At 40.5% G+C, this 14,431-nt stretch overlaps 1 protein-coding gene across 9 annotated transcripts in view; it reads right to left on the reverse strand.

Annotated features, from left to right (window-relative positions):
* HDGFL2 (HDGF like 2) overlaps positions 1-14,431 on the reverse strand; it is a 261,045-nt gene that overhangs the window by 216,130 nt on the left and 30,484 nt on the right. For 8 of the 9 annotated variants that reach the window (XM_044306470.1, XM_044306502.1, XM_044306437.1 and 5 more), the window contains exons 4-8: positions 9,652-9,783; positions 8,853-8,930; positions 4,536-4,604; positions 3,906-4,020; positions 3,758-3,827 (exon numbers count right to left, since the gene is read on the reverse strand). In XM_044306470.1, coding sequence (XP_044162405.1) covers positions 3,758-3,827; positions 3,906-4,020; positions 4,536-4,604; positions 8,853-8,930; positions 9,652-9,783 — 464 coding nt within the window. The remainder of the gene's footprint in view (positions 1-3,757; positions 3,828-3,905; positions 4,021-4,535; positions 4,605-8,852; positions 8,931-9,651; positions 9,784-14,431) is intronic. The other variant, XM_044306444.1, reaches the window with a different exon arrangement.

Consider the following 14,431-nt stretch of genomic DNA (forward strand, 5'->3'; position numbering starts at 1 on the left):
TCATCAATATTAAAACAATAAAAGGCTTGAACTAATTCAGTTGGTGTGTAATGAATCTAAAATATATGAAAGTCTAATGTTTATCAGTACATTACAGAAAATAATGAACTTTATCACAACATGCTAATTTTTTGAGAAGGACCTGTATATGCTTATGTAATATCCCCGTTTATAAAGGGCAATTTCCTTTTTATACTGAGTTGTGGATGTTTGGATTTGCCTAAAAGTTTAAAAACATATTCAACTGGGTGTCAGATGTTCTGTTGCACATTTATTTTATAGGACATTGTTTTTATGTGTAATTGTGAGCAGCAGGGGTTAAATGCAAGGAATGGCTGATATCACAACTTGCATTTGACCCATACCATGATTAGGATCGGATAGATCGAAACGCGTTGGTGGCAATACCACTGTACATATGAAGAATAGTTTTCTATTAAATTTATGTAATAAAGATTGAAGACTTTTATTCATCTCAAGTGCTGGACATTTAGTTATTTTCCTGGATTATACTACGGACTGGACTTGGTCCTTGCACGAGAAGTAATATGGGGAGTGCTGGCTTACCTTTTTGACCTGCATGGAAGGATCCAAGGTTCTTGTAAGGATGGTCTTTTAAGTAGGGAGAACCAACTCCTTTTTGGCCAAAATGGAGTTTTTAATATGAGTGTCAGCCTTTCCTGAAGGGTTTTTTAAATTGCTCTCATGTGCAAATTTTTCGCATCGAGGATTTGTTTGTGTCATGTGAACACGGAGCAGGAGTGAAGCGCTTACTATTACTCACCGCTCTGGTCACCCGCCGGCCTGTATCACGCTGCACTGTATCCTGACACATCGTCAGGTCATTGTGCACGTGAGCGCATTATGACCCGATGCTGTCTGATGTCAGGACGACAGAGCATTGCGCAGAGAAGATGTGGAGCTGCTCCCCTACAGGAGAAACAAGTATTTTAGTTCACTGGTGCTCGGGACATGGCTAGGAGGGGAAGATGGTGGAACTAGGGGGCAGCTGGTGGCGGTTGGGGAAGCCTGAGGGCACTGAGGGGGGGTGATGAGTTTTTATAAATAAAAATAAAGGTTTTGTTATTAGAGTACTCGTTCATCGTTAGATTAAAATCGAGAGAATACTAGATTACAAAAATGGAGTCCCAGGCTATGAGCTGTGCGCTGCGATTGGCCAGCGCTGCAGCAAGGGACAACCTGAATAAAAAAAACTCTGCCCAGTACAACAGAGGGAGCTGCAGACACAGGAGCCTATACCGGGAGAACGGAGCGGCGCCTAGACATACTACTAAGTGCAGGGGGACCCCTGGGCACTGCTCTGCCCACTGATATAGTTAGTTTTTAAACTAGTGGAAGGTCCTCTTTAAGTCTAGTTTTATTTGAATCCACGTGTCTGCTACTATCAGTCTCATAAATACCTAAGGTTTGCCCTAAAAAATAAAAATCGTACGGGAGGCATATATCATTTTCAGTTTGTCGCTTTCCCATGTGGCATATCATGGGCTCCCAGAGTTTTTACCAAACATGTTATAAAGATGGTGGCGTATCTAAGGAAGGAAGAGTTAAAGGGATTCTGTCACCTGGATTTCACCTAGAGAGCTGCGGACATGTGCTGCTAGCACATCTGCAATATACATTCCCCATAGCTCTGAGAGCTTTTATTTAGGCCCAAAAAAAATAAAAAATATATTATTATATATTTATTTTCGAAGACTTCATCCACAGCGCTCCGCTAGCCACATTAGCTAGAGCCGCATCTTTTGCTGAAAATCTGACAGTTTCAGCTAAAGCGTCTGCTAGGAAAGCTGTTGCTGACTTTAGCAGGGGTATCAAATCTATTATCTCTTCTCTGGGCGTTTTGTTAAATGAACTGGAAAAAAATCGCCAAAAAAATAAAAGATACATACATCTGGCTACTGATGTTGCTGCTACATTTGTCTTCAGACCAAACATAACTGCTTCCCAAGATTTGCGTAGGAGACCATCCGCCTTCCTTTCCATGGGATCTTTTAATTGAGATGAATCCTCAAAGGGTAATTAGGTCTCTATATTTACTTTAGCTACCTGGACAACAATTTTTGACATTTAAAATATTTTTGACTCGCTCGGATCAAATAAAAGTCTGCTCTTAAAATTCTCTAGCTATACCCAGCCTTTTTTCTGGGTCTAACCATTCGTCAAGCAACATATCTTTTATATTTAAATATAAATGGGAAAGACACTGGAGCGTTTAGTTCTCAATCCCCCCCCCCCCCCAAACATTTCCTCTTGTATTAAATGTTTTTTTTTGAATTTTTTCGATAGCTCTAACTGCTTTTAATAGGTCATTCATCTCGTCCGTAGAGAAATAACTTTTTTTTGATTCATCCACAATGTCTTCATATTTCCACCGCCTTGATGAAGATGCTTCATCCTCTAGACCATCAGAGTCCGAGGAGGAATTAACTGCCAGCGTTTGGGAGGCTGTGGACCTGGAATCATCTCTCATTGAAGCCAGAGAAGATTTTACTTCTCCATGTATCATAGACTTGAACTCTTCCATGATAGATGGTTGTTCCTCTCTTACAATATTGGAAATACACTCCACACTGTATTTTAGTATATTGGTCTGGTTACATATTTTACATAGTTAATACGGTTGAAAAAAAAAAAAAAAAGACATAAGTCCATCAAGTTGAACCAAGGGATAGGTCGGGACACGAATCCCAGCAGAAAGCGAGACTCTGATTTCTACACATTTTCATAAACATTAATGTCATTTACTTTTAAGAATTCATCTAAAACTGTCCACTGTTTCTGCTATGACCACGTCCTGAGGAAGTCTATTCTACAGATTCACAGTTCTTACAGGAAAGAAGTTTTGACACTTCTGGAGACTGAACTTTTTCTTCTCCAGTTGGAAGCAGTGCCCCCTTGTCATTTGAGGGCATTTGACATGGAACAGTTTTTCACCGTATTTTTTGCATGGCCCATTTATATATTTGCAAAGGTTAATTATGTCACCCTTAGACGTCTCTTCTCAAGACTAAATAAATGTAATCTGTTTTAATCTTTATTCATAACTAAGACCCGCCATGCTCCTTATCAGTTTAGTCGCTCTACTCTGTACGTTTTGCAGCTGCAGTGAGTCCTTTCTATGGAATGGTGCCCAGAACTGAACTGCATATTCCAGATGAGGCCGCACCAAGGCTATGCTTTTATTCTACCATCTTCAAGGACATCCAAATCCTTCTCTATAAGTGACTCTCCCAGGAAAACATTTTTCCTACAACAGAAGTTAAACTAACTGGTCTATAATTACCTGTAGAGGACCTAAATCCTTTTTTTAATATGGGCACCACATTTGCCTTGCGCCACTCACCTGGCACTGTACCAGTACCTAGAAAATCTTTAAAAATTATAAACAGGGGCACATCAATGATTGAACTGAGCTCTTTAACTCTTGGGTGTAATCCATCTGGACCTGGAGCCTTGTTCACATTTAACTTAATTAGCTTGGACCAAATCTACAGTTAACCAATTGAATATGGTCACACCAAGAAATGGAAAGATCGTGTTTAGTTAAGCTAGTAGATGGTACATACACAAGTTGCTCAGTTTTTGAAAGATTCTGTTTAGGATAGGAGACAAGGTGTTAAAGATAACCGACAGACAATAACTAGTGTATTGAAGTAAGGCAGGAAGATGTCAAGGGAATAGATGGTGCTCAATACCAAATCTGCTGATAGTTATTCCAGTACTTCATTTTACTTACCTATCACTGCTAGAACTTTCAGATACAGCTTTTTTGGACTTCAACGTTTGTGGTTTAGAATCTTTTCCTGCTGTAAAACAATAGATAATTACAGTTTAGATTGAATCGGACATTGATCTTTACTTCTCTTTCAGTGGAGTTTACTAACATGCCCTGGGAGTTCTGCGAGCCTTCTTAACAGGTTTCTCAGAGGAGGAGGACGACGAGGAGCATTTCACCACATCACTTTCAGAGCCAGACTTTGCATCAGAATCTGTTTTTATCTGAAAAAGAAATGCACGTGTGTATACCCAAAGAACGAATTAAAGGGACCTCCGTATCCAACTGTTGAGGGGAAGACCTCCGAAAGTAGCAGAGCTCGAGTGCAACAAGAGTAAACATGATTACCAAGAATTTGCACTGGGGGGGGGGGGGGGGGGGAGCACACTGCGCCACCAATGTCTAATACTGGGGGGCACACTGCGCCACCAATGAAGCTTAATCTCTAATTTCACTTCAATGGGGCCGCAAAAGATGCGGACAGCACTGTGTGCTGTCCGCATCCGTTGCTCCGTTACGTGGGCCCCGCCCAAAAAAAAATGAAACATGTCCTATTCTTGTCGGTTTTGAGGACAAGAATAGTCATTTCTATAATGGGCCGCCAATTCCGCAAATCGCGGAAGGCACACTGATGGCTTCCGTTTTTTTGCGGATCCGCGGTTTGCGGGCCGCAAAAAACGGCGCGGTCGTGTGCATGAGGCCTAACAGTGCTGTTCAGATGTGAATTGAGGATTTTCACCTGGGACTCTCGCCCTGAGTTTACGGTCTTCAATTTGGCACAGGGAAGATTTTTTTCTGGGGTGAAATCCTGTCGGGAAAAGAAAAAAAAGAAAAATATTGAAAAAAATATCTGAAAATAGAAATGTGTGCCTGTGCGTCTTTCCAGCAGGAAACAATAAAATTTCTGCTCTGTGCAAGTCGCATCGCTATTTTAACCCCTTAAGGAAGGACCGGGCTCATTTTCACCTTAAGGACCAGGCATTTTTTTTTACAAATCTGACCAGTGTCACTTTATGTGTGAATAACTTTAAAATGCTTTTACTTATTCAGGCCATTCTGAGACAGTTTTTTTGTCACATATTGTACTTCATGACACTGGCAAAATGGAATAAAAAAAAAAAAAAAAAAAAAAAAAAAAGCATTTTCCAAGTTTCAATTTCTCCACTTCTATAATGCATAGTAATACCTCCAAAAATAGTTATTAATTTACATTCCCCATATGTCTACTTCATGTTTGGGTCATTTTGGTAATGCAATTTTAATTTTTTGGGTACGTTACAAGGCTAGAAGTTTAGAAGCAAATCTTGAAATTTTTCAAAACCACATTTTAAAAAGGACCAGTTCAGGTCTGAAGTCACTTTGTGAGGCTTACATAATAGAAACTAGGGATCGACCGATATTGATTTTTTTAGGGCCGATACCGATAATTTGTGAACTTTCAGGCCGATAGCCGATAATTTATACCGATATTCTGAAATTAATGTTTATATACTGAAAATTAATGTTTATTGTTAATGTGCATTTTTTTTGTACATCTTTCTCTTTTTCATTTATATTTAATATTTTGGTGTTTTTATTTTTGTAAATTTTTTTTTTTTTTTTTTTTTAAACTAACTTTTAGCCCCCTTAGGGACTAGAACCCTTGTCCTATTCACCCTGATAGAGATCTATCAGGGTGAATAGGAGATCACACTGTCCCTGCTGCTGAGTGCTTTGTGCATACAGCAGCATGGAGCTTATCATGGCAGCCAGGGCTTCAATAGCGTCCTGGCTGCCATGGTAACCGATCGGAGCCCCAGCATTACACTGCGCCACCAATGCTTAATACTGGGGGGGAGGCGCACTACGCCACCAATGTCTAATACTGGGGGGCACACTGCGCCACCAATGAAGCTTAATCTCTAATTTATTCATATACAGGAGGCGGCAGCTGGCTGCAGAATGACATAGCCGGCTCCCGACCTCTATGAGTGGTAGCTGCGATCCGCGGCACCTGAGGAGTTAACTACCGCAGATCGCAGCTACAGCTCATAGAGGCCGGGAGCCGGCTATGTGATTCTGCAGCCAGCTCCCGCCTCCTGTATATGAATAAATGAGAGATTAAGCTTCATTGGTGGCGCAGTGGCCATAGCTCCTCCCCTCCTCATGTCCCCTGTCCTTTCATTGGCGGCAGCAGCAGCACAGGGGGGAGGAGACACTGCTCCTTCTCCCCTGTGCTGATGCTGAGGAGGGAACACAGAGAGCGCTGTCAGCAGCGCGATCTGTGTTCCCCATACGCTATCGGCAAAATAAATGCCGATACCGATAACGTTCAAAATCCTGAATATCGGTAAATCCGATAAATCGGTCGATCCCTAATAGAAACCACCCAAAAAGGACCCCATTTTGGAAACTACACCCCTCAAGGTATTCAAAACTACAACTCCCACAATGCCCTGTCGTAGGCTGTTCAGGCATGCTGGGAGTTGTAGTTTTGCAACAGCTGGAGGGCCGCAGTTTGAGGATGCCTTCTTTAGGTGTTCCACAAGCAGTTTTGGCAAATGGAGATGAAATTATAAATTTTCAATTTATAAATTTTTTGGCAAAATTTCCATTTTAATCGATTTTTTCCAGTAAAAAAGCAAGGGTTAACAACCAAACAAAACTCAATGGCAAACTAAAAGCTATTTTTTTTGTTACCTTACATCGCAAAAAGTGTAATAGCACCCCAAAATAGTGCCAATAAAACCGTCCTCTCATCCCACAAAAAATTAGCCCCTACCTAAGACAATCGGCTAAAAATAAAAAAATAAACCGACTCTCATACTATGGAGATACTAAAATGTTATTTTTTGTTTAAAAAAAAAAAAAAAAAAAAAAAAAAAAAGGATATTATTGGGAGTGCTCAAAACTAGGAGAATTCTAGACAGGGATAATACAGACTATAACCCAAATAACTAAAATTCAGGTTCCCAATGTCCCTAGATTCTGTGTGTTGGGCATCTTGGATTCAACAGGTATAACTGACAAAAAGTCCCTGTGTGTCCAGAGGATGCTTTTTCAGGCAAGAGTCCTGATAGCCAAGCACTGGATACAAGCGTGCCCCCCCTCTGTACGAGAATATATAAACAGGGTGAATACCATGATACAATTTGAAAAGGGAATTTATTTGAAAAGGAAATGTCTCACCAAATTTTTTACAATAGGACTGGCTGTCTACCCCTGGAATGGCATCTGCAGCGCTACTGAGAGACTGTCTGAGACTAAACTGGTGGCCTTACAATACATCACCCTAACAACTTACGCAATTTCTGCTCTCATACGTGAAGAGCTCTATGTGGTATATAGATGGAGTATGTGAAGTGTCTCCCCCAAGGGATGCAGTTGGGATAAGGTTGGGGGGGGGGGGGGGGTCTAAAATGTTATGTTATGTTAGGAGGTAACCGATGAGTGGATTCCAATTCACAGTTTTTTTTGACAAGTGATAAGACTATGTTTATGTAGAATAACCCGTTCACGGACTGACTTCACTACTGATTCAATCTATGTTAAATATTGTATGATGCAACTTAAGGGTAAAATAACAAATAAGAATTATGTTTGATAAAAAAAATAAAAAAATAATAATAGGATATTATAGTGGAAAACCTAAAAAAAAGGTTAGGTATTGCCGCATCCCTAAGAATCTGCTCTTTAAAAATAACGCATGATCTAACCCCTCAGATGAACACAGTAAAAAAAAAAAAAAAAAAAAAAAAAAAAAAATAAAAAAGTCAGCAACAGGGACCTCCCTTCCAGGTAAATAGGCCTCCAAAAAGTTTGCCCCGAAGTGATCGATGACCAGCCCGATTTTGTAAAGGGGGTCGTAAGGCAGGATTATGCAGATAATGCAGGCATTTCCAAATGGTCTCAAAAACGGGAAAGTGTCATGGACATACAGTAGAGTGGGGTCTGGACAGTACTGCCAGACACTTAAGTTTTTTGACTAGGCTCATGTGCAGCACGAGCCCCAAAACATCCTCATCTCGGCTGCACTGACCGAGTCCAGCCACCGGCCCTAGCCAAAAAGGAGCCTGGGTGCTGAGCAATGAACTTACAGGTTTGTTTGCTCCACCATCAGATTTACAAAGTGGTCACTGAAGAAAAAAAAAAAAAAGACTAAAAAGTAGTCGTACTCAGTGAAGCCCACTGTGGAAATCTGGATTCCTGATTGGCCAACAAAGTCAGGAATCACAGGCTCAAAATCCTCTGGGGTACACCAGACAAGTTCACCGGTAGGAGGCTCAGATGGACTTATCTGGTGGGCCAGCCCCAGGGCAGCTCATACTAGTGTGGGCAACAGGGTACCTGGCATGGGGGTACCCTTGCTCCGCCTGGAAGCGTCTCCACCGCCTTGGGGGCTCATCATCACTAGATGATGAGGAGAATGCGGACAACAAGAGGAAAGTGGGGTTATCCTCGTCCTCACTGGGGCTCTTGGAGTCGGAGGCAAGCAGGGAGTATGCCTCCTCGGCCAAGAACTTCTGGCGGGCCCGATCACCGCCCACCGTGCCCTGTGTTCGTAAGAGGTTAATAATGGGAACCAGTCCCAACTGATACGGTGGCCACTATGCCACATTCAAGCAGAGAATGAAGGGAGAGGTGGCTGTAGCTCTTGCCATTCACATCTATGAAAACAAATGACTGCAAAGATCTCCATATAAAACACTGTAAGGCTACTTTCACATCTGCGCCGTGAATTCTGGCAGGCTGTTCCTGCAGAGAAAGGCCTGCTGGAATTCTCCTGATCTGGGATTGGCAGATGCAACTGGAATGCCCATCAGCATCATTAAGTAGAATGGGGTGTGGTGGAGATCCGGCCACATTCTGGCATAAAATATGCTGAGAATCCGCCTAACACAAACCACTGCATGCTGCGGATTGTGTCTCGGCAATTCCCGGCATTCTCTGCCAGAACAGGCGGCTGGATTCCAGTGCCACAGATTTCAAAGTAGCTTAATCTACAGCTATTTTATATTATCAGCAGATAGCATGGCATAAGGTTTCTACAATTATATGTACATGTTTTGTGTAGTACCTGGTCACTGTCAGAATTCTCTGCTTCAGAAGAAGAAACACTATCGGGATCCATTTCGCTGGATGAATGCAGGGGAGACTGTAAAATAAAGCAAACCAACTGTCATTTTCTTGTTTTGTTTATTCACCTCTGACTTCAAAGAGCCATAACTATTTTTCCTAGAGAAATTTCAGTATAAGGGCTTGTTTTTTTTTTTTCTACAGGACTTTTCTACATTAAAGCAACATGTAATGTATATATTATGGGGGAGGGTAATACAAAAAAGGCAATGCCTCCATTTATTTCTGGGTCACAGTATTAACTGTGTTGGAAGAATTACAAAAGTACCATATACTACATCACTTTGTATTGCAGTGTATTGTGCTTTTACCAATATCCTGTTACACTACCTTTGGCAAGCAGACCTGGCGGCTTTCACTGGGCCTCTGGCTGCCATGACCACCACTCAGCCAAGAAATTAAGTTATAGCATATGGTTATAAGCTTCTAGGATTAGAAATTGGTCAATTTCACTGGTGCACCGATTAAAATGAGAAACTTGATTACCCCTGGGGGGGGGGGGTCTACAAAGCACTGCATTAAAGTTCCCCTACTCCCAAAGACAAAGGTGCGAGTCACATGCAGCATTATTTTCTCCTTTTTTTTCCTGTTAAATATGGAATCTGCATAAGAAGGCTCAGAACGGTCAGGAGATCCTAGTTCTTTAAATGTGAAAAAAATAAAATAAAAAGTAATAAAGGAACAATAGCAGCTTTTGCCTCATATGTTTCGCAGAATCATACAGACCTGTAAAAACTTACCACTGCAGATTTAGGCTGTTGCTTTTCATTGCCTTCATCGGCACTTGATGAGGTGTCAGAATTAGTTACAGTCAGTTTTTCCACATCACAACCATTCTCATTTGGTGCTTCACTATCCGATGAATTGGTTGACTGAAAAATAATATATTCTTTTCAATTGTACTATAATATATTTTATTGTATCATATAACATAGTGCTTTACAGTGACATAACTTATAATCATTACAGCTGACCTATACATTTAAAGTGGTTGGCCCATCTCATACAATGGGGGCATGTCGCTAGTATGTGCCTGTAATATCTTATAGCTGCGGGTCCCGCAAAGAGAAGGGAGGATGGACCGTGTATGTGCAGCCATCAGCCATTCTTTTCTATGGGAGTGCTTATATTCACTAAGCGACGCGCTCAGCTATTGTGGAAAGTCCCCTAGAAAAGAATGGGAAGTGCAACAGGCAAGCACGGCCACTGCTCTATTTCTTTCTATGGGGATAATAGAAATAGCGGAGCCAGTGATCAGAAACTAATGTAGGGCGGACGCGCATCTGTCGTCCGCTCTCCTCTTTGCGGGCACCGTTTTAGGGACACATCTCATATACCCTAATGCAATGGTGGCAAACCTATGGCACCCATATGTCTACTTCATGTTTGGATCAATTTGGGAATGATATTTTATTTTTGGGGGGATGTTACAAGCCTTAGAAGTTTAGAAGCAAATCTTGAAATTCTTCAGACATTTTTCAAAAACCCACATTTTAGGGACCAGTTCAGGTCTGAAGTCATTTTGTGAGACTTACATAATAGAAACCACCCATTCTAGAAACTACACCCAGTTAATGGCAAATGGTGATAAAATTTCAGAATTTAGACTTTGGCAAATTTTCCTTTTTAATCAATTTTTTTCCAGTAACAAAGCAAGGGTTAACCGCCAAACAAAACTCAATATTTATTGCCCCGATTCTGTAGTTTGCATAAACACCCCATATGTAGTCGTAAACTACTGTATGAGCACACAGTAGGGCGTAGAGGGAAAGGTGCGCCGTATGGTTTTTGGAAGGCAGATTTTGCTGGACTGGTTTTTTTGACACCATGTCTCATTTGAAGCCCCCCCTAGAGTAGAAACTCCATAAAAGTGACCTATCTAAACAACTACACTTTGTTAACCCTTTAGGTGTTGCACAAGATTTAATGGAAAATAGGAGATACAATTTCAAAATTTCACATTTTTGGCAGATTTCCACTTGAATAATTTTTTCCCAGTTACAAAGCAAGGGTTAACAGCCAAACAAAACTCAATATTTATGGCTCTGATTCTGTAGTTTACAGAAACACCCCATATGTGGTTGTAAACCACTGTACGGGCACACGGCAGGGTGCAGAAGGAAAGGAATGCCATACGGTTTTGGACGGCAGATTTTGCTGGACTGTTTTTTTGGACACAATGTCCCATTTGAAGCCCCCCAATGCACCCCTAGAGTAGAAACGCCAAAAAAGTGACCTCATTTTAGAAACTACGGGATAGGGTGGCAGTATTATTGGTACTAGTTTAGGGTACATATTATCTTTAGTTGCTCTATATTACACTTTTAGTGAGGCAAGATAACAAGAAATAGCTGTTTTGGCACAGTTTTTATTTTTTGTTATTTTCAACACAATGTTTTAATTTTTTAATTTTTTAAACAAAAAAAATGTTTTTGTGTCTCCATAGTCTGAGAGCCATAGTTTTTTCAGTTTTTGGGCAAATATCTTGGGTAGGGTATGATTTTTGCAGGATGAGAAGAAGGTTTGATTGGCACTATTTTGGGGTGCGTATGACTTTTTGATCGCTTGCTATTACACTTTTTGTGATGTAAGGTGACAAAAAAAAAAAAAAAAGCTTTTTTTTTTTTTACAATTATTATTATTTATTTTTCTTCTTAAATGGTATTCACCTGAGGGGTTAGGTCATGTGATATTTTTATAGAGCAGGTTATTACGGACACCGCGATACCTTATATGTATACTTTTTTTTATTTAAGTTTTACACAATTATTTAATTTTTGAAACAAAAACGAATCAAGTTTTAGTGTCTCCATATTCTAAAAGACCATAGTTTTTTCAGTTTTTGGGGGTCTCATTTTTTGCGGGATGAGGCAACGGTTTGATTGGTACTATTTTGTCGTACAAAAATTTGTCATGGGCAAAATTTTAATTTCATCATAGTTTTTATGGCGTTCACGTAAAGTAACATGACCTTTTTATAGATCAGGTCGTTACAGACGCGGTGATATCAAACATGTGTAGGGAATTTATTTTATTTTTTTCATTTTTAAATCAGTGATAAATGTGTTTTTTGATTTTTACTGTTTTTCACTTTTTTTTACCCAGAAAAATGTCTGTATAATACAGTAAAGTACTCTATATAGTGTATTGTACTGTATTTTACTTAGACTTTGTCTGAACAGATCTATGCCTTTAGCACAGATCTGTTCAGCACCATGGACAGCAGGATGCCTGAGAAGGCGTCCTGTTGCCATGGGAACCTTCCCCTGTCTGCCACAACTGAGCTGACGGGGAAGGAGAAGGAGGGGAGCTCCCCGTACGGCCCGCGGTATGGAAAGGGTTAAACGGCTGACATCGCAGCACAGATGTCAGCCGTTTATACCAGAGTGTCAGCAATGTGCTGACACTCTAGTATAACCACTGGACACCAATTAATATTCAAGAGGAGGCCTCCCGCAACACTTCCCCTGCACCACCCGCCGCATAATAATCAGTGGTGCAGGGGGGGTGTGAAAAATAAAATATTTTCTGCATTTTTAAGCTTCTGATACCCACAGTCAGGGACCGCGGGGATCAAAAACTGTAGAAAGCGCAGCAAACCGCAGGTCTGAATTGCATTTAGCCTAGGTGCATGCTCAATAATTTGAGCAGGCACCGGGTTCCGATCACCGCCCGCCGGGCGGCAGTGATCGGAACCATACATGACGTTCGGTACGTCATATGTCCTGAAGAAGTTAAATTGCCGTGTTGGCACTTGGCTATAAAATATGTGGGTTTTGGGTTACAGTTTGGGCACCCAGTCTGTAAAAGGTTAGCCATAACTGTCCTAATGCATTGGATAAGTTGTAGCGCAGGTTAGTTTAGTAACAGATTATAAGGCTGAAAAAAATAATGGACATCCATCCAGTTCAGCCTGTTATCCTGCAAGCTGATCCAGAGGAAGGCAAACAAAAAAAAAAAAAAACCATGGAGGGGGAAGTCCATTTTCTCCAATCAAAATAACCTCTTGGACGAACAATCTCTGCAGAAATCTTATTAGCTATAAATTTTTTACAAAAATGGAGTGGCTCTACTACTCCGTAGGATGGAGAGGTGCTCAATATCTAGGTGTGAACTCCAAACACCAGAAAGTAAAGGATTTCAAATAATATTGGAGATATGGCACTCAATATCTGGGAATTTTGCTCAAAACAAGTCGCTTTATTGATGCAATAAAATACTTAAAATGTCATACAAAGTACGTAATTTGTACAGAAATTAAATAACATAATAATAAAAAGTCACAATTGACAATATAAAAATCACTTATAGTGTATATAAACACACATCAGACAGCAAATGGGTACTTGTCTGTGATCTGATTGAATGGGTCCAGAGAGTTAAATTCTCAGCACTAGAGCACTGAATGTGTTATTGCTCAATAATTTTCAATGAGAAATTGATCGAATGTCACCATTCATTCGGTATAAAATAATCACCGATTATCATTAATGTAGTGCAGTCGCAGGATTTTCGGATTTAATAGTAGAAGTTATTCCGAATATGCATATATCACAGTTCATGGAACTTATCGGATTAGAGTTCAGAAGTTGTTAGCTCTAGGTGGCGTCCCACCTTTTTTCAAGCTATTTAAATCCCTTACCTCCACTTCTCAATACGGTTTGTTCAGTCACCGTTTCCTCAGCGTCCCAAATATTCGATTTCTCCTTGCTTGTAAATCAGAGTGTATCACTCTGAGGAGTTTTCGAGCTTGATGTAGGACGAATTGATCACTTAGGAGGTTATTGGTAAGGGAGGTGTAGCTGTAGATCTCCTTGCGTACGCCAAAAATGGTGGTAATGTGGGGTCCAGGTTCCTCCCAGACGCGTTTCGAAGTCCCAAGGGGTGCTGACTTCTTCCTCAGTGGTGACCTGGCTCCCCCTAAACCACCTTTTTTATACCATCTTTGTTAATTGGTTCCAGATGTCCCAAAGATCAGTCCTGGATCACAATCCAGGTACCATAGTGGCAAAATCTGGTCTGGATTATTACAATGTGCTATACTTCAATGATAAAATTGAATATTTTAATGATAAAGTAAATTCAATCAGAGATATAGCTCCCACATTTCTTCCATAAGTATAATACATCTCTGATTGAATTTACTTTATCATTAAAATATTCAATTTTATCATTGAAGTATAGCACATTGTAAAAATCCAGACCAGATTTTGCCACTATGGTACCTGGATTGTGATCCAGGACTGATCTTTGGGACATCTGGAACCAAGTTGCATCAATAAAGCGACTTGTTTTGAGCAAAATTCCCAGATATTGAGTGCCATATCTCCAATATTATTTGAAATCCTTATTAGCTATAACCTGTAATATCAAGCTCTAGAAATACATCCAGACCCCTTTTGAACTCTTTTAGCGAGTTCACCATCACCACCTCTTCTAGCAGAAAGCTCCATAGTCAGTACTGCTCAAGTTACAAGAACCACGATCTTGGTCTTGTTTTAAAACTAGGATTCCCTTACC

Source organism: Bufo gargarizans, chromosome 1 (genome assembly GCF_014858855.1).
Source record: "Bufo gargarizans isolate SCDJY-AF-19 chromosome 1, ASM1485885v1, whole genome shotgun sequence".
Classification (NCBI taxonomy): domain Eukaryota; kingdom Metazoa; phylum Chordata; class Amphibia; order Anura; family Bufonidae; genus Bufo; species Bufo gargarizans.